Below are 19,300 nucleotides of genomic sequence, written 5' to 3'. Positions count from 1 at the left end.
ACAAATGGCTTGAGAACATGGGATACCAGTTACATCCCATTTCCTGCAACCACAAGTTCTACCATCAACATCTACAATAAATTTCTTCCCGATGCACTCAACTTCAAACATACCCTGACCGGCGTATGTACACCAACAGTTACTAGCTTCATCCTCTTCTTTTTCTAGCTTCTTCCTAATCTTTGGCCCTAAGGCCTTCTCCATTGAACTGATTAACTCCTTTTTCCTCACATACATTCTCATCAACTTATATCTAATACCTTCCAACATACTTAAGATTGTCTGGTCACGATATTTTTTTAACCATGAATTGAAGCTTTCACAAGTGTTGTTGTGTAAGAGGCTAGACTTACAATTTGTATTGAACCATCCCCTACACCAAGTGTTGGGATAAACCTTCTCTAGGTAGGCATGTGCATTCTTACTAATCTTCTTTATCTCATTTATTACTTTGTAAAATTCTGCCTTTGTGTAGGTTGCGGCAGCTTGCCAAAGAAGATCCTTCAGTAGCACACCCCGATGACCTGAGTTTCTAAAATTAGCGTACAAGTGCCTAACACAGGTACGATGCTCGGACTGCGGACATACTTGTTCTAGGCTTAGAATGAGGCCTTGCACAATAGTTGAAAACATAATTAGTTGCATTACACTAAACATTTAAATTATATGAATAATAAATAACTACTAGTTTACCTTCTGTCGATCCGAAATAAAAGTCCATCCATGTTGACTAGGGCCAAGATCTGTAACAAGCGCCTCTAGAAACCATGTTCAGCTATCTTTTGTCTCAATCTCTACAACAGCCGTTGCAATAGGGTACATGTTGTTATTGGCATCCCTACCCACAGTAGCCATCATCTGCCCCTTATACGTACCCTTTAAAAAATATGCATCAAGACCTACAACAGGCCAACATCCTTCCACAAAACCATTCTTCATGGCTTCCAATGAAAAATAAAGCCTTTGAAATCTGCATGGCACCTGAAGCATTGGTCTCTCAACCATCAATATCAAACAACCACCCACATTAGTGCTCCTAACCATGGAGCAATAATCCTACAACCGATGGTACTGCTCATCCGATTTTCCAAAAATAATTTCTTTTGCTCTTTTCCTTTCCCTATACAAAGAACTGACATGGACATCCACATTCCATTTTGCTTTTACCTTTTTCTGCAACACATATATGGGCATGTTTGGCTGCTCCCTAAAAGAGTTCATGCACCACTCAGCAATCCAAGTTGAAGTGACTATATGATTTTGGTACTTCCTAGTGCAAGTGTGTTTGGGCCGTATGGATACTAAAAGGAATGTCATCTCGTTCTTCAACTGCCTCCCATATACCCTATACTTGCACCTTGGATCTTTGCAGACAATCACAACCCTCTTGTTTTCATTTCTCTTGAATTTCAAATCCTTCCCCCTACTAATATTGTATTGTCTCACGGCTTTTCTAAATTCCACTGCACTATGAAATGTATTCCCTACAATCAATGTCGGATTATTCATATCAGTACGATCAAAAGGGATTCTTTTGGTTACATCCTTACGGGATGAGTGCACTAATCTTTCATCACCACTAACATGTGGTGACTCTAGCTTATCACTATCATACATGTCTCCACTACTATCACTCTCTTCCCCACCCTCCCCAGCATTACCCTCCACAGCATCACCCTCCCCATAAACATCATCAACATCCCCTTCCACATCCATCTCCTCAACAACCTCTTCAACATTTCCAACCACCTCATGAATGGCCTCACTACGATTAGTGGTATCCTCATCAGACTCAAGACAATCTGTATCATCACTAAGAACTGAATCCCAGAAGGCATCCTTCCTAAACCCAAATTCCCTCTCGTACTCTGAATCTTCTTCTTCATCTCCATCAACTACATCATCTGCTACACTATAAATTACTATATACAACACTACAAGAGCATGATCTAGATGTTTTGCTACCATTTCACTTACATTGTAATCAGATGACAGAAGTTTTAACCATTGGTCTAATGACAAACTTGGTACACTGTAATAAACAAGGTCCTCAAACCTATATCCATATGTCCTACATATGTTCTCTATATCAGAAAATTTCAATTTGTTCCCATCATACGGGTCTGGGTAATTACTAACATCGCCCCCTACATAATTAATCATATATTGCATGTTAAAAGTACCCCCATGATGGACTTCAAACATCATACAATGTGTACCCATGATGTATCCTGCCACATTCATTACAATCAAAGGTTTAATACAATACCCCAAACAATTCCAACCACAAAAAATTAATACAATCTCTGAAAGTTATAAAAATACCAAGGAGCAGACATTTGCCATAATCATATACCAATGAGCAGACATTTGACAAACCACAAGACAGTGATAAAAAAAAAAAATTCATACACAACTTGAAACAAGCCACTAAAGTTTAAGTACTAGTAACTTTCATCAATCATTATTATAAAGCAACCCACCAAACAATTTCAGTAAAGTAAAAACAACACAATCATAACTGGTGGCCAATAACTGGACCCAATCAAAGCATATATTTAATCTTAGTTTAATTAAAATTCATACACAACTTTTTAGAAAATTTGCCCCTAAACCTTAAGAATATTCTCCATCTTACCCCTGTACTCAAAGCAGCCACCAAACAAACCACAAGATAGTGATAAAAAAAAATAAATCCATACACAACTTTAAACAAGCCACTAAAGTTAAAGTACTAATAAACTAAATACCCATAAAAAAAATTAAAAAAAAAAAAAAAAAAAAAAAACAACCCCAAGAGCATAGTACATTATGCTACACACTATGCATTGTGGTCTCGTTTGGTTAGTGCAGCAAAGGACTGCACTACTCATAAACTCTAAACAACATCTTCAACAAAAAGTTAACCTCTCTGCCAATGCATAAGCACATTTGTGCCTTTTAAGGTCAGCAACCAAACAAGCAGTAATGAAAGGGACCACTTAACCACTTTATTCAATGTAATAAAACTCATCTCGTTCAAATCACGTGTCCAGCACAACTCCAAGCTAGGGGACCATACTGAGATCAGAAAAACAAAATTAGAAAACCAACAACTTTCAAAAAAAAAAACTAACGACAAGCTGACCAAACATATGACAACTTTTAACACCTTGTCAGAAAACAACAAATCTAAAAAACGACGAGAATATGACCCTCTTCAAATAAATACTACTCAAAATCTCTTCCAAAGGCGTTACATGCAAAACTCCCCCAAACATCTAACACAAATTATTGATCAACCACAAATTTCAAAAAATTTCGAATACAAGTCCTAAATCTAAATTTTAGGGATAACAAAACTTACTTGATTATAGTGGATTCGAACTGATTTATATGGGATTTCTAATTAACACGCTGCAAATCGACTGCCAAACTTCAGCTACAATCGTTCGCCGGCGATGATGACGATGGTTCGCACGGGCAGTTCCTTCTAGAAGTGTTTGGCACTTTGTGATGTTGATTTTGAAACATTTAGGTTTAATTTTGCCCATTTTCGAGCGAGGGTATTTTAGGTATTTCGGTTAGTGAGTGTGAGGGCAAAATGGGTAAATGAACCCTAAAAAATCACGTGAAAGTCACGTGATATGCATTCCGTTTGATCTTAATGATTCAAATAGACATAAGGGTCCTATTTGAGAGCAAATGGAAGTTCAGGGGTTCAAAATGAAAGATTTGAAAGTTCAGAGGGGGCCTGTAAAATCGGGTGAAAGCTCAGAGGGCCAAACTGATGTTTCCCCCCCCCCCCCCCCTCCCCCCCCCCCCCCCCCCCCCCCAAAAAAAAAAAAGAAAAAGAAAAAGAAACCCTAAAGCCTAAGCGCCGCTTGTCTTTTTCTCCTCTTGCCAAGCCTATTTATACAAATTAGACAAACCCTAGAGGGACAACCGCATCTCATACTATGTCTCTCTCTCAATAATTCACTCACACCAAGTCTAGGTGCAATTCCCTCCTCAACGTGAGTGTCAGCCAGGTATGACCCTTGGACTCACAACTCTTCTTTCTATTATTACATATACTCATTCAAAAGCAAGTGGGGTCAAAGTTATTGTTAGTATTGCAACCTTGGTTACCGTGTTGTCTTGGAGTGGGAAGGAGGGATTGTTTTTTTACTCTTACCTAATGCCATTGCCATACCTCACACCTACTTATCATTTGAGGAAATAAAGTTATGAGTATGTGCCAGTTTTACATAGATATAATATATATTACTTTAAAATATATCAACACATATAAAGTTGCAGGTTTTTCATATATACATAGATTTGTACACATATAAATATATATAGTATCCAACGTGTATATTTATATATGCATGGTAGAGTTTAAAGTGTACTTATATATAGATATATAGATGACGGTGGGATAGCGGGCAGTATATATATATATATACACAGAAGAACTTAAAGTATATATATAAAGGAGTACTACTAAATAAAATAAGTTATGGAAATTTTATGGGAAAACATACCTAAATACTTAAGTAAGTTCATTCTCAATTAATTAGCAAGCCAACTCATAGTAGTAATAGAATGATTTACTGTGACGTGTATGAGGATAGTAACGTGGCTGTATTTCCTTTCAGGAGACTAGTTAGTGGTCAGAAGAAATTTTTACTGCAGTCAAGAGGTAAGTGAATTTACTATCCCTTCCAGAAAAATTATCATGTCATGCTATTTATGCAATTTTGTTTCAAATGATTATTTTGTTTATATTATGAAATTATGTTGCATGCATGATAAGTTTGAGAAAATAAACATTGTGAAAATAGTGATGTTTATAAAGAGTATTTTGAGAAAATGATAATAAACCCTCCTACATGTTGCCCTAAGATGTACCTAGAGAAGTACAAGAAATGAGAAAAGAGTGTTATAAAATAAGGGCACATGTAGGGAGGAGTGTATTTTTGGCTCCAAGAGAAACAAGAGAGAAGCTCGGTACCGATGCTAAGGATGGAGGCGCAACCGTTGAAAGAGGTTCTGCTAGAAGGTGGTTCCATCATAGTATTTTTTTTGCCATGCTGAGTGCACCCAGAGTTAATCGGCTGGCCAGGGGACGGGGCTGCAGCCACAGTATCTCATCCTAGGTCGTAAGGACCGCGCAATCCTGGTATACGGGGGTAACAATATATAAGGGCCTAGTATGAGATAAAGACTATCACAGATTTTATTGATAATAATATTTTTTTATTTGTTTTCTATTTTCTTTAAAAATATACTGGGAACATATGTAGTTATGAGTTCAAATTTTCAAAACGGGACAAGGAGTAAAACTACTTATGGTTGTGAATTTCACTTACTATGCCCCTTTTGGGCTCATCAGTTTTATTTCTTATTTCAGGTGGTGATCATGTTGCACTAGGAGGCTGGAATGGGGGTGGGCGTACTTAGGATATCTTATGATTTCATATTGTGAAGTTGCAGAAGAATCTTGAGGCGATCTTACAGATGAATGCATAAAAGACTTTGGTGGAACTTGTAAAGATTGAAGGCTACCTTCTAACATCTCTATCACCTTACCCATTGATGGCCGATCTAAAGGATTGGTTTGAGTGCACCATAAACTCACAATTATCATCTTTTTTTATTGTGTCTTCCTCCTCCTCTGTTATATCCCCCAAATTTTCAAAATTTCCACATTGTTCGAGTTTCTTATAAATCCCATGTGGAAAATATGTTTCGCTGGTTTGAGAGAGCCCACTATCAAATTTCGTTCTTCCTCCGACCATTCCAAGAACCAACATTCCATAGATATAGACGTCAGACTTGTGAGAGACCCCACCATAGTATCGATTAAATACTTCTGGTGCAATGTATCCTGCAGTCTCTCTCATGCCCGTCATTGACACAACACTCTCTTTTGTTTTGCATAGTTTAGCAAGGCTAAAATCAGAGATTTTTGGGCGCAAATCTTCATCCAAAAGTATATTGTGTGGTTTTATATCAAAATGTAGGATCCTTGTGTTGCAACCACGATGCAAGTATTCTAGTCCTCGAGCAATGCCAACTGCAATTTGGAACATCGTCGTACTATCCAAGTGAAAGTTTGTAATTGGAGATCCTTTATCATAAATGAGCTTATCAAGAGATCCATTTGGAATGAATTCATAGATTAGAGCTCTTTTAGTCTTCTCGTAACAGAAACCTAGAAGAGTGACTATATTAACATGTGATGTTCTACTAATGCTAGCCACTTCGTTGATAAATTCTTCTCCATTACCTTTGGACTTACTTAAATTTTTACTGCCACCGTACGCCCATCGGGTAGCTTCCCTTTGTATATGAGCTGGTTAGCGTCTTCAAATTTGAATAAGTAAATCGCTTTGGGGCTATGAATCCATAAGTACTTTTTATGATTTCCTCGGTTTTGAAGTGATCGTTCTTTGCATCTCTTTTCCACCTGACCATTGAATTACTTGAAAAGTGTCCTCTCTTAATGATACAGATAATCACGAAAGAGATCATTGCAATCCATGCCACAACTGTTGAAATGCATGCACACAAAGAATGTTTTAGGTCAAAGGAAGAAAAATTAACAATCAATATACTACATGTAGAAATGACTCATTCTTTTTAAACTCACAAAAAGATAAATGTCTTTTCAATATATGATAGATTAGAATAACTTTTATCTTTTATTGAACATTGATCATACCAATTGCAGTTATCAGCCGCCAATTGCGCTTCGGAGGATGTTCTGCAACAAAATCACAAAACAATGTTACGACTAAAAAAATAATGTGAAAGAGAGGGGAAGCATAGAAGCAATAACAATAATAATAGCATACAAAATCGTCAAGGAGAGTTTGCATGTGCATGAGATGTGGGTGGAAGACCATAGTAAATTGGTAAAGTGAGAATAGCCTATTCCGTGAGGCTAAGAATAGAGAATCAACTCAGCAAACCAGATCATGTACAGCTTGTTAAAGGTGGCAAAATCCCATAGAGTAGGCTCACAAGGCATAAATTTATTTTACTTGATGTATTGGAAAGCTGGAACCAATAAGAGCTACCTTAAAAGTGACTTGGTATAATGGCCTGGCTTTTAAACATGGGACAAGGATCTCTCCATTTTTTAAGCGAAATTACAGTCAAGATTTCATTTCATTGATACAAATTTAGTTTTAGGCATAAATTGGAGAAATTGATACATAGTAATGTTGTATACACTCGTACTTTTCACACTCATTCCACATTTTCTTATAAAGTGTGAAAGTAAGAGTTTATGTAGCATTACACATCCATACATTCTCAAGTTCGTGGCAAACTTAGCGTGCATGGGCAATAAGGCAAAACGTGTAACCCCAAGGGGTTGCCTTAGTAGTTGAGACTTGTGGTCTTATAAAGTATCACGTACCCTATAGATCCGTAATCCCCAATCCGGATTACGGATTGGGCATGGCCTAGGGCCAGCCACCCTCCCGGCCAGATGGGGGTGGCCAGGACACCCCTATGGCCAAATGGGTGGTCTAATTTTTTTTTTAAAAAAAAAAATTAAAATTAAAATTATAAAGGCAATTTAATATTTTTCATTATTTTCGTTAGAGAAAACGGAAATGGTTAACGGATGGGTCACATTAAAAAATTTTGAAACTTTGATGGGGTTCATTGCAATTTTTGAAACATTAGAGATTAAATTGAAAATGACCAGAAACTTTAGGAGGTAAAGTGTAATTTCAAATGAAGATTCTAAAAGAAATATTATGAAAAGAACTTTATTCTATACATATGAGATATGATTAGCAAAATTGTTTATCTCTCGTACAGTTAGAAATATTGAGCGGCTCATAAAAAAAATTATTAATCCTGTAAAAGAATTTAAGTTTGGGAATTCATAATCCCAAAGCTCTAATTAGCCAATCACAAATGAGTCTCCCCACGTGACAACCGTGTCAACTGAGCTACGGAAAACCTTTACCCAAACAAAACAAACAAACAAAAACAAACTTAAAGAACTTTCACTCCCACGCGCAATTGGGCCATTATTGATTAATGGTCGGTAGGGTCAGCAATTTAACTCGTGACCCGTAATTTTAGGGTTAGGGTTGAGGTTAACCAAGTTCGGATCATGATCGTGTCAAGCTCGCGAGTTGGCCCGTTTATTTATTTATTTTCTTTTTGATATTTTTGTTAACTTATAAAAATTAAAATTATTTCGCTGTCAGGTCAGATCAACCCGAAATGACATGTTTATCTAAATGAGCTATGCGTATCGTGTTATTTGTTAAGAAAACATGTCGTGTTTGGGTGTTCTACACGTTTATAAATGTGTCGAGTTCGGGTTGGCATAAATGGGTACGAAGGTCAGCCGAGTTGACACAAACTCGATACACCAACCCATTTTATCAACCCTAATCGGCGCTGGCTGGGGTAAAAGTAAAAAGTAAGGGACATACATTACACACCTGATTTACTTGAAGGCGCTTGGGGGGCTTTGGCAGGAGATATTTGTAACCCGTTTGATTGATTTGGGTAGTAGCAAGTTGTTTGAGTCGTAATCTGGTCGTATCCGCAAACCCCCTTAGACCCAGTGCAGGCAATACAAGCTTGATCCTCCTTCCACTTCACATCGAATCCTTCTTTGATGACGTCTTCAATTCTTGACAAATTGCCTATATCTTTATAACGAGTTGCAAGAAAAGGAACAACCACGCTTTTTGCACAAACCACAGGGACGTCAGGTTCTATGTAAACGCCTTTATCAGCAGTGCCATTAACGGTGCAAGAGAATATGGGTGGATAATTGGTTGAATCTGGGCAACCATAGACTAACTTAATGTCAACGTTGCCAAGGCCATATTCAAAAAGCTCTGAATCGAGGGAGGTGTCGACGAAGACTGGTGAACAAACTCCATCCAAGAAGTCCTCCCTGACAATTTTGAGGCTTTTGGCGCTAGGATTGAAACCCAAAACGCGGTATTTCAGCTTCATAATTTCGATGCTAGTGATATTGTGCACACAATTAATGAGCTTTAAATCTGGATTGCCGCAGCCATCCGGTCGTCCATCACCCCAGAATGGATAACCCACGTCGGTGATATTGTCCCCGCAGTTAAACCGGTTGTTACAACTTGAATACCAATCATAGGAGCATAAAGACACCGGAACCTCGACGGAAACCAACAATATAAGGAAGACAAGAAGAAGAAAACCAGAGTGAAAGGAAAGCCAGGAATCCATTTCTAGGTAGTAATGGATGAAATGAAGTATATATATGAGATTGTCTCAAGGAAACTAGGGAAAACAGAATTATGTGACATAAATTGATGGAAAAATCATATTAAGGGAAGTGAGTGATGAAGCAGAAGACTTTGACTTCGAATGTAGCTAAATGGTGAAACCCATTTCTCCGTATATAGGACGTTTTACTTCAAAAAAATATATATATATATATATATATGGGATAAGCCATGGGCGGAGGGAGGAGATTGATATCTCCTAGAATTCTCTTTAAATTTGAGATTTTCTGAAGTAGTTCAATCGGCTAAGGACTACGCCTAATGAAGCAGAGGTCACTAGTTCGAATCCCCCCTCCCCTCTCTTGTGCGGACATCTCAAAAAAAAAAAAAGAGATTTTCAAATACATAAATCTGAGTATGAAAAAACATAGTTTATTAAATTTTTTAAGGTAGCTTTCTTATTAAATTTTTACATTAAATATAAGATATGACTTATTTTAAAATTTTAGATAAAATAAATGGCTCAAATTTATGAATTTAAGAATTTTAAATTTAAAAAAAAAATTAAAAAAAATATCGAAGAGAGGGAGCATTTGCCCCCAATCAACTCCTACAAATTCTCCTCTCCTACCTATGCCATGTCCAAGTCAAGCCACGTTTAGGCCTCGTTTGGTTCGCGGAATTTCTAGTCCATTGAAAAATGATTAGCTACTATTGAGAATAGAAGAGTGTGGAATAGATTAACTATTCATATTCCTTTGTTTGGTTGTAACGCTGGAATAGACTAGCTAATCATATTCCTTTGTTGGGTACAATGCAATATGTTAGTGAATGGAATCATATTGAGATCAAATTTCCTAAAATACCCTTATAATACAAATACAATTTATATTATTAAGGACTTTCATTCTTTCTTTTTTTTTTAAACATAAACAACTTTACTATAATTTCTTTTTCTTTTTTGTTTTCAATTATGTCAGGTATGTGGCATTTTTTTTTTTTGTTGTTGCAATTACGCTACAAAATTATTTATATAAAAAAAAATATAGTTGGAGAATGTACAGAGAATCAAAAGAAATTTAAAAAAAAAAAAAAAAAACTGAGAAACGGTACAGAGAAGGGAGACGGCATGGAGAAAAAAAAAATTCGTTTGCATTTGCAGAAAAACTGTACCAGAAGAATCAAAGAGAAAATAGAAAGAGAGATAAAAAAAGAGATAACAAAATATAGAGACGGAGAAAAGAGAAACGAAGATATATATATATATATATATATATATATATATATATATATATATATAGAGAGAGAGAGAGAGAGAGAGAGAGAGAGAGAGAAATATAGAAGAATCAGAGAGATAACGAAATTTTACTCTACAAGTGGGGTTATTTTTGGCAATTTACACAATTAATTTAATCCCACATGAAAGGATTAGCTAAACCACTTGTTTTTTAGTGGCTTAACTAACCCTGTGTGTATGAAATTAATTAGTAGTCCCATGGGAATAGACTATTCTCAGGAATAGAGTGTTACTAAACAAAGGACTAACTATGCCTAATGTTAGCTAGTCCAATCCAATGGTCTATTCCGCAAACCAAACAAGGTCTTAATGCCTTATACTATAAGTCAAGCAACTTTTTCACCTTTCACGTGAAACACCGATTGTAGTCTTGCAGAGACATCAGACATATATATGCCAATCAAATCCAAAAGGCAACTCAAATGACTCAAATCTCCTTCTTGCTTTGAGTTTGTTCTTCTATTATGAGTGTATTTGGGAATGTGTTTGAAAGGTCTAAAAATATTTTTAACACTCAAAAAATTTGTTTTAAAAAAAAGGTATCCGTTTGGTAAAAAAATTAAAGCATTTTAAAGGGTCTAAAAAGCCTAAAAATGGCCAAAACGCATTTTTGGTAAAAGTTTAAAAATAAAGTTTTTACCAAAAGTTATTTTTGACTTAAAATCTCTATTTCTCAAACACAATCTCAAACAAGCTCATGTGAGTGATATTTATAGAAGTATTAGATATACAAATTTAGTTTGTTCTTCTAGTTTCCGCCGCTGTCAATGGTTTTGCAGATTTTGAAGTCCAAAAAATTGTTGAAGAAGGAGATAAGTTTTATTCATACATTGAATTTAACAAAGGAGAAATTCTTGGTGAAGTTCATATTGAGACATGTAATTAAATTTTTATTTTTAGATTTAGATTTAGATTTTTTTTTAATTAATTGTTTTGATATTTATATTGTTATTCTTGATAATTGTTTTTATATTTAATTATTCATGAATACATATAGTTTTTGTTTCATTATTTTAATTGTATAAAATATATAATTGTAGTTATCTAAGATTATAGAGAAAAATAATAATTCTATTGAGCTCCAATCAAATTCTAAACGAGCTTATGTTGAAGTAGATTTAGCATAATTAAATTCATATGTTTTAGAACATAATTAAATTTTGTTGAATTATTCACTTATTCCGTTAATTATATTTTTTAATATTTTTAATTAATTTTTGTTTAACTTTATTTTTTTTATTCTAAAAAAAAAAAAAAAAAAAAAAAATTGCCCCTGAAATGAACATCCTGGCTCTGCCACTGGGATAAGATATTGTTTTGAGTAATTAAACAAAGAAATCTTTTAACTTTCAAGATTGGTTGTCTAGCCTTGTTTTTAGACTCAAAAAGTACGTTAGAAGGTCTGTAATCAGTTCAACTCATGCCCAGTCAAACATACCCAACCTTGCGACTCACTCCAAAAAACAGACTAAAAAGATCAATTTGAACTTCTTGTAGCCTTCTTGTTATGGGTGTGGCCCCTTTCCATATAACCATTTTATCAGGTGTACTCAAATTCGGATTGGGTGAATGCTGGCTGCACAGGGCATGTTGTGTAGTGAGGTGAGACCCTTAGCCACTCAGCACTTGCTCTAGTCATCTATATTCGGATTGGGTGAGCGTTAGCTGCACGAGGCATGACTTAAAGTAATGTTATATACCATCATTTTATCCTCTCAACGTTAACGTGACTTTTAAGATTACCATCCACATCAACTTTGAAAGGATAAAATAATAGTATATTATAGTAGTCTTGACTCAAGTTGACCTAACCGATCAACTTTTAGTAAGGAGGGTTGAAAGTAGCTAGAAAAAACTCGACCCGGCATGACTTCCTTGTTTTACCTTAATATCATAAATCAAGAACAATTGTGGTTGCTTGATCTATGTTTAGTGGCCGCCATCTACTTTCATGGTTAGAGGATAAGCTTTTTATTTCTATTCTAATCTCTTATTGTTCTTTGGGTGGGGAGGAGACTAGTATTTCAGCCCTAAAATTTTATAAATGACCTCTAATGAGTTTAATGACCAACTCCATTTATATTTAAAGTGAGAGTATATGATTCTTCAAGTGTTTACGTAATGACCCAACCCATTATGGACCCAATAATAAAATGATCATATTATTCTCATTAACTTTTCACACCAGCTTCATTCTAGTTGATGTAACGTATTTTAAGTAGCTAATATATATATATATATATATATATATATATATATAATTGACATAAAAAGCTATTTAAAGTATGATACATCAGCTTATGTTAAAGTTAGTATAAAAATTTTGTGTAAAGACTAGATTAATATAAGACCAAAAAAGAAACGTGAATTAAAGATGGTTTTTGAATCGGTTTGTATAGCCTTTTAAACACAAAACCCCATTGGTTGGCGTCAGTTCTAGAGCCAATAGACAAAGGTTTTCCAAGTCTCTAATTAACCAATCACAAATGAGTCTCCCCATTAGACAACTAAGCTACGGAAGACCTTTACAATACGTTGAAAAAGCTCGCTTTTTATTACGCGCAATTCGACCATGGCATTCCCGGAACATTCTGACAAGGAAGCCAAGTCCAACTAAAAACAATCACTTTCTTGACACTTTCTTACCTGCCAAACATCCCCAACTCAAACCAAAACTCTTTTTTTCCAGCTTGTCCGCCAAATCTAGCCTGGAAATCGCTTCGTTGGCTTAGTTGAAGCAGAGAGATAAGAGGGGTAGATAATGCCGAATTGGGAGCTCAAGAACTGTTGCAAGCACGACCAGGTCGTGTTCTTGGTTACTATCGGTGTCTTCACCGTTGTAATCCTCGCGGTACGCTTCGTTTTGTTCTTACTCTTTCTTCTTGGTTTAGGCTTTGTTTGGTTCCCAGTAAAGGAAAAGGGAAAGTCAAATTGGGTTTTCATGTTTGGTTTTCTTTTTGTTTTTTGAAGAATAAGCAGCTCTAGTCAACTGAGCCAAAATTTGCATTGGGCTCGATTTAGGGGAAATTTTAAGGCTCTAGATACTGATTTTCTTATACATTTTGTAGGTAACCAAACAGAACATGTAGGTTAGATTTCACTTTTTTTCCGGAAATTTTTATTTTTTTTTTCGTAGATTTGAAATAGAATTCCCCATCGATGCAAGCCATTTTAGCTAATGATAATAAAGTACAAATTTTTTTCTTTAAAAAAAAAAAAAAAAAAAAAAAAAAATCGGTTGGTTTGCTTGTTTGTTGGGGAATTTGCTAATTAACTTAGTAAATGATGTGGCTTTGGTTAAATATTAAAAGATCATCGGTAACAAATATTGTTTTATTGGGTAAATAACGTAATAGTGTTCAACCTTGAATAGGTTTTTTTCCATATCGGTAACAATTATTGTTTTGTTGGGTAAATAACGTGTTCAACCTTGAATAGGTTTTTTTTTTTCTTTTTTTTTCATATGACGCTATCTCGAGCAATTCTTTTCCCCTACAAACCAAATAGCATTTATGTGGACTTGGGAAAGTTGATAGATTTTCATAAGTTATTGTAGAGATATCGAACTAGTATTATTTATGATTAATCATAAATGGAAAGTGCTTGACAAAATCTCAAAATGAGCATTATTAGAAGTTAGCAGGATCAACAAAAAGGACAAGATGAGAAGAAGTTTACTGATAGGTTTTGGTCATGTGTAATAGATACTTGTGGTGCTTCAAAGCTGTATGAGGTTGATGACAAAGGCAATGTCAGGGTAGGGGAAAGGTGAGATGAGATATTACTTTGAGGTGCGGGGAAGAGATATGATTAGAAGCGCGTTCGTTGAGATGACTTGAATTTAAAATTGAAACGCTGTTCAACGGATTTGATTGTATATAATTTATTGGTATATGCGTCAGATTTATCCTGCAGGAACAATTGACAATAATTTTATCATTCTCATTGAGTTTGAATGAGCCGTCCCTTGTTTTCTCAACTAGCCTTTTGATGGAGAAGTGTTGTTTCCATTGTTGTAGTTATGGAGGACAGTATTTTTGACACCTTTTAAGCTCATCACCGTGTTCTTGCATGAAGCAAGTCATGCAGTAGCTTGCAAACTTACGTGTGGCCAGGTAATAAGCTCTTTGTATAACTTTTTGTGCTTTGATGACATGGTCGGATAGCTTGAACGAAACCTTATGTACTTCTTAAATAAGAAATTATCTATTCTCACAAATGTTAATATGCATTATAGTATAGTTACCTTGGATTATATTGCTCTGCCGATCATGTATTATCTTACATGCAACTTTTGAGTTTGAATTGGAATTGATATAGAAATATACTTGGTACATAAATTATTGTTAGTTGACCATTGAGCTTTGGCTTTGGAGTGATCTAAGAGTATAGTTTATCAGTGTCTTTTGACTCCTAGTGTGACATATCTTGAATTTGTCTACAGCTAAAAATTGTAGATAACCATTATAATTTCTACTTGTCATGGTCTAAGCACAATTCAAATGGCGAATTTGGTTCACTTGTTCATAATTTTAAGCCACATAATAAGGATGGAGCTACTGTTTCCCTGACTACAATGTTGTACTATGTTGCCTGTTTCTTAGTCAGGAGGAAAATTTAATTAGAAATAAATCTATAAATAGATAGATCTATTTTTTTTGGGTCTTTAAGATCAAAGCCTCGGCCTATCTATGAAGTTTTTGAAGCAAGAAAAAAAAATAAAAATTCTCATCCTTATTAGAGAAATCATTTCTCTCCTGCATTTGTCAAGAATCTCAATGCTCCTCAGGCTTCTCTTCTGTCATTGTGTTTAAAACCCAGAGTCTGTAAAAACTTTCCTGTGGAAGCAACATTTCAACATGGGGTGTCAGCTAACAGCAGAATGCTTCTAATTAGGGCCCTCAAAATCCAGAAAACTTGCATTTGTGAAGGATCTCATGCGGCATAGGCTATGCCACATGTTATGTGCCACAATGCAAGTTGCATTTTTTCAGTTCTCTGTTGGTCATTTTAGAGCTGCCTAGGATGAAGTAATTAGCTGTTCTAAATTATAGATAATGAACATACTTATTTATAGATATTTAACATAACTTTCATACTACCTTTTCTTTTGATAAGTAATTTCATATTTCTCTTTCTACAGTAACGATGGGTTCAAGATATTATTGTTCTTGTCCATATTGTCTCATCTCTACTTTTAGGTTTTATGACACCAAATTTCTACAGTAAAGATGGCTCATCTTGGATTGAATCTTGAATATCTTCATCCATGAAGTTCATGCTGCCTGTTTTTGAAAACATTGACTTGGGATTCTGACTATCTATGCTCTAATTTTACACTGATTAGTGCCTTGTCATGATGACTGTTCAGGTTGAGATGCAAATGACTGACTTTAGGGCCACGTTTTATTTAAACTCGAGATGCTATTGCATTACATTTGATATATAATTCCTTGCTTTCTGCACTGGTTTATGCTCAATCCTATGTAATATGATTTAATTTAATGTGCAGGTGGAGGGGATCCAGGTTCACGCAAATGAGGGTGGGGAAACACGAACCCGTGGTGGGGTGTATTGGATTATCTTGCCTGCTGGATGTAATATGCTTTTCTCCCTGAAAATTTCATTTTTCATTGCAAGCATCCTTATTGTTCAATATGCTATATTGCATGGACATTTATATGAGGCAATTATAGGACAAGAAACAAAGTGTTGGAGTGATAAGTACGCAAGCACACATTTGTATCTCCTCCTCTGCCTCCGTCCATTATTGAGAACCTCACTTTGTCCACTTTATACTCAAAAGTGGACTTCTTTACATGTTTGAATTCTGCTTGACATGCCCAATTGTTTTTCACTACATCTGATGTAACTTAAAGGGCTATGGTTACTTTAGAGAAAGAAATAGCAAGAGAAGACCAAAGGGAGGGAGGAAGAGAGATGTCAACCCAACAGCTAGGGCTAAGGGAGCAAAAGAGAATGTAAGGAAAGAGAAGAAGGGGCTGGAAAAACAGAGCAAACAAGCTCAAAAATAATTTTTGAACACAAAATTCATGACCTTCCTCAGAGCCATAACTTGAGCCCTCATATAGGTTTATTTTCCAACCCTTGACAGAAACACACTTAATACCCATTTATCGTAGAACCTATAATTACAAGAAATACCCCAAAACTACACATAAAATTAGATTCCAACCCACGTGGAAAATTTCAAACAAGATCTCATTAAAACATGTTCCCTGAATAAAAAGCTCCTTTCCTAAGTCCTGAGTTCTCCTTCTCCAAAACTTCTTTCTTCCTTTAAAATTCCATATCTTTTGGCAAGAAGAGAGGGTGTAGCACTAAAGTACTGTAACAAAAACTTTAAAACTTAACAACCCTTCACGTATATTAACATGCAAGGACCATCACCCATTTGTGGAGGTGCTTGCAGTGCTGAGTTTTCATGTACTGAAAATTGTTAAAGAAACACCACAACGACTCAAGTATTAGATTTTATTATTAACCTAATGGACCCCTTCTGCCTCCGAATTTATGTTATACCCTCTCTCAATTGTGTGATCTTCAATTTGATACATGGCTTCTTATTGACAGCCATAATCTGAATATTTTTTGTCATCCAGATCTTGGTTCTTCATTTTGGGGAATGGTCTTGATACTTGCATCTACAGATATCCTAAGTGCAAGAATTGCCGCTGCTTGTTTTGGAGTTGCTCTGTTGGTTGTGCTCTTTGTTGCTAAAAATGTAAGAGTTATAAAAGCAGATACAATCTCTAGTTATATTTACTATGCCATACACAAATTCTATTGTTTGTTGGTTCATTCTTCTACTTTTCCTTTTCTTTTCCTTAAATAGATCACTAAAGATTTTAATTTATGCACTCTTACTTGCTATTGCTGTTGTTCAACCAGTGGACACTTCGTGGACTTTGTATTGGTTAGTACTTTCATGATCTAATAATTTTTAGTTCAATGATATCCACACTTTCATGCTCAGATTATTCATCTTTACCAACTGAATGTCTCAGGTTTCATTATTTTCCTCGCTATAGTATGGATTCTGCAAGAAACAACAAAAGTCCGTATTCTTCGCTACGTGATTCTCTTCATTGGTATACTCTTATCCTGTCATGTGTTTACTTTCTAATAAATAAATTTGCTTTTAAATACCACATCAATATTTAATTTCTTGGGTGGGGGACAAGAGTGGCTTACGTTTAATATGGCAAACTGCAGGTGTGATGAACAGTTTGTTTTCAGTTTACGGTATCTTCATTGACTCTTTTTTGTGAACTCAAATGCTATGACTTGAATTCAAATTTCAAATGACATCTAATATAAATCTTATTGACAGATATTTATGATGATCTAATATCTCGAAGAGTCCACTCCAGCGATGCTGAGAAGTTTGCAGAAGTTTGTCCCTGCCCTTGTAATGGGGTTGCATGGGGTGTAATTTGGTGAGCTAGCTTCATAGCATGACAAGAGCATGATTACCCACACATAAAAAGGGGAAATCATTATCTGTTAGGGATCATTGTCTAGTTTGTAAATGTATTCATGATTAATTGTTAATGTTCTGTTCTCAGTTTCTTATTTTTATGATTTTTACTTGCAGGGGAATGATATCATTTGTATTTCTTTGTGGAGCCATGTATCTTGGACTTGTTATCTTATCTTGATCGAGGTACAACCTGCTTCTCCGTGCAATTTGATTCTTAAATATATATATATATGCTTAGGCGCAATAGAAACATGATGATTGATCAATTCTCAAGGTTTTATTTGCTTTTTCTTTTTTTTTCTTTTTTTTCTTTTTTTCAGGTTGAGAGACCTGGGTCAAACTATTCTTGATATTGCATAGAACAGCAGTGCTGGCCATTTTTTTTGTATTTCTTAAACGATCGTGTATACTGTTCATAGACATTACTTAATGATTCGTTTGATAGTAGTGAGAGCGTGGCCTTCCCACTCTTGCTTCCATCCATGGCTTTATTCTTTTTACCCTTTTCTTATTAAGGGTTAACTATCACATATATTACACTTCCTTTTAGGAAAATTTGTTCTTATGTATTGATCTGTCACTCCATTGAGATCCAAAAGTGATGGAAAATATTCACATTTAGTTCAATTGTCTTAAATTCAAACTAATTGCCAACATACGTAGAAGATAATTTTGTAATTCTGAGTGAGTAAAACTGTAAAATAGTCAGGTTTATTTAGAGGTGAATGAGGCCAGTGAAAAGTGAAAATACAGTAAGTGCAAAATCAAGAGGTAATACAAATTGATTTACAACAATTACGCCGAGCCAAGTATGAAATATATGAAGAAATATAGTTAACAAAAAATTTATCTTTTATTAATTTTGACAAACAAATTAAAAACTGTTTTAAAATCAAAGACTTGCTACTCATGATCGATCAACTCGAAGGAACAAATTAAAATTCTTCATAAAGATAAATAAAAGGGTAAATTGAACTTTCCGAATAAAATCTCTTTGAGAATATTTTAGTCTACCAAATTTTCGTCAATATTTGTAAAAAAAAGACTGGGTATTGTTATGGTTTATCATGAAAAAAGCCTTTTTTAAAAATATTCATTGTTAGGAAAAGCAAAGAATTCTATAGCAGGTGAATTATATTGGGATAAACCCTTAAAAAAAAAAAAAAAAAAAAGGAAAAAATACAATTTATTTCCCTGAACTATCCACTTATTTGCATTTTGACCTCTAATATTAAAAAAGTGACACTTGACCCTCTCAAACTTTCAAATTGTTGCAATTCGATC

At 35.0% G+C, this 19,300-nt stretch overlaps 1 protein-coding gene and 1 pseudogene across 1 annotated transcript; one reads left to right on the top strand and one right to left on the bottom strand.

Moving 5' to 3' along the window:
- Positions 1-5,368: 5,368 nt before the first annotated feature.
- On the bottom strand, positions 5,369-9,237 carry LOC132182090 (LEAF RUST 10 DISEASE-RESISTANCE LOCUS RECEPTOR-LIKE PROTEIN KINASE-like 2.4 pseudogene; annotated as a pseudogene).
- A 3,812-nt stretch (positions 9,238-13,049) lies between these two features.
- LOC132181381 (peptidase M50B-like protein) lies at positions 13,050-18,637 on the top strand. The gene is made up of 10 exons (XM_059594575.2): positions 13,050-13,363; positions 14,532-14,627; positions 16,025-16,109; positions 17,136-17,257; positions 17,425-17,449; positions 17,541-17,624; positions 17,749-17,778; positions 17,867-17,972; positions 18,131-18,199; positions 18,337-18,637. The coding sequence occupies exons 1-9, from the start codon at positions 13,274-13,276 to the stop codon at positions 18,192-18,194; spliced, it is 702 nt and encodes a 233-aa protein (XP_059450558.1). The 5' UTR covers positions 13,050-13,273; the 3' UTR covers positions 18,195-18,199; positions 18,337-18,637.
- The last annotated feature ends 663 nt before the right edge of the window (positions 18,638-19,300 follow it).

Source organism: Corylus avellana, chromosome 5, assembly GCF_965113065.1.
Source record: "Corylus avellana chromosome 5, dhCorAvel1.hap1.2, whole genome shotgun sequence".
NCBI lineage: Eukaryota > Viridiplantae > Streptophyta > Magnoliopsida > Fagales > Betulaceae > Corylus > Corylus avellana.
Note: the sequence above shows the minus strand (reverse complement) of the source record. Positions and strands in the feature narration are given on the sequence as shown.

Bases quoted from the DNA above. Each gene is read 5' to 3' on its own strand.
- LOC132181381 (XM_059594575.2), top strand. From the start codon at position 13,274: ATGCCGAATTGGGAGCTCAAGAACTGTTGCAAGCACGACCAGGTCGTG. The intron at 13,364-14,531 runs GTACGCTTCGTT...CCATTGTTGTAG, and splicing joins TCACCGTTGTAATCCTCGCG to TTATGGAGGACAGTATTTTT. The intron at 17,450-17,540 runs GTTAGTACTTTC...TGAATGTCTCAG, and splicing joins ACTTCGTGGACTTTGTATTG to GTTTCATTATTTTCCTCGCT.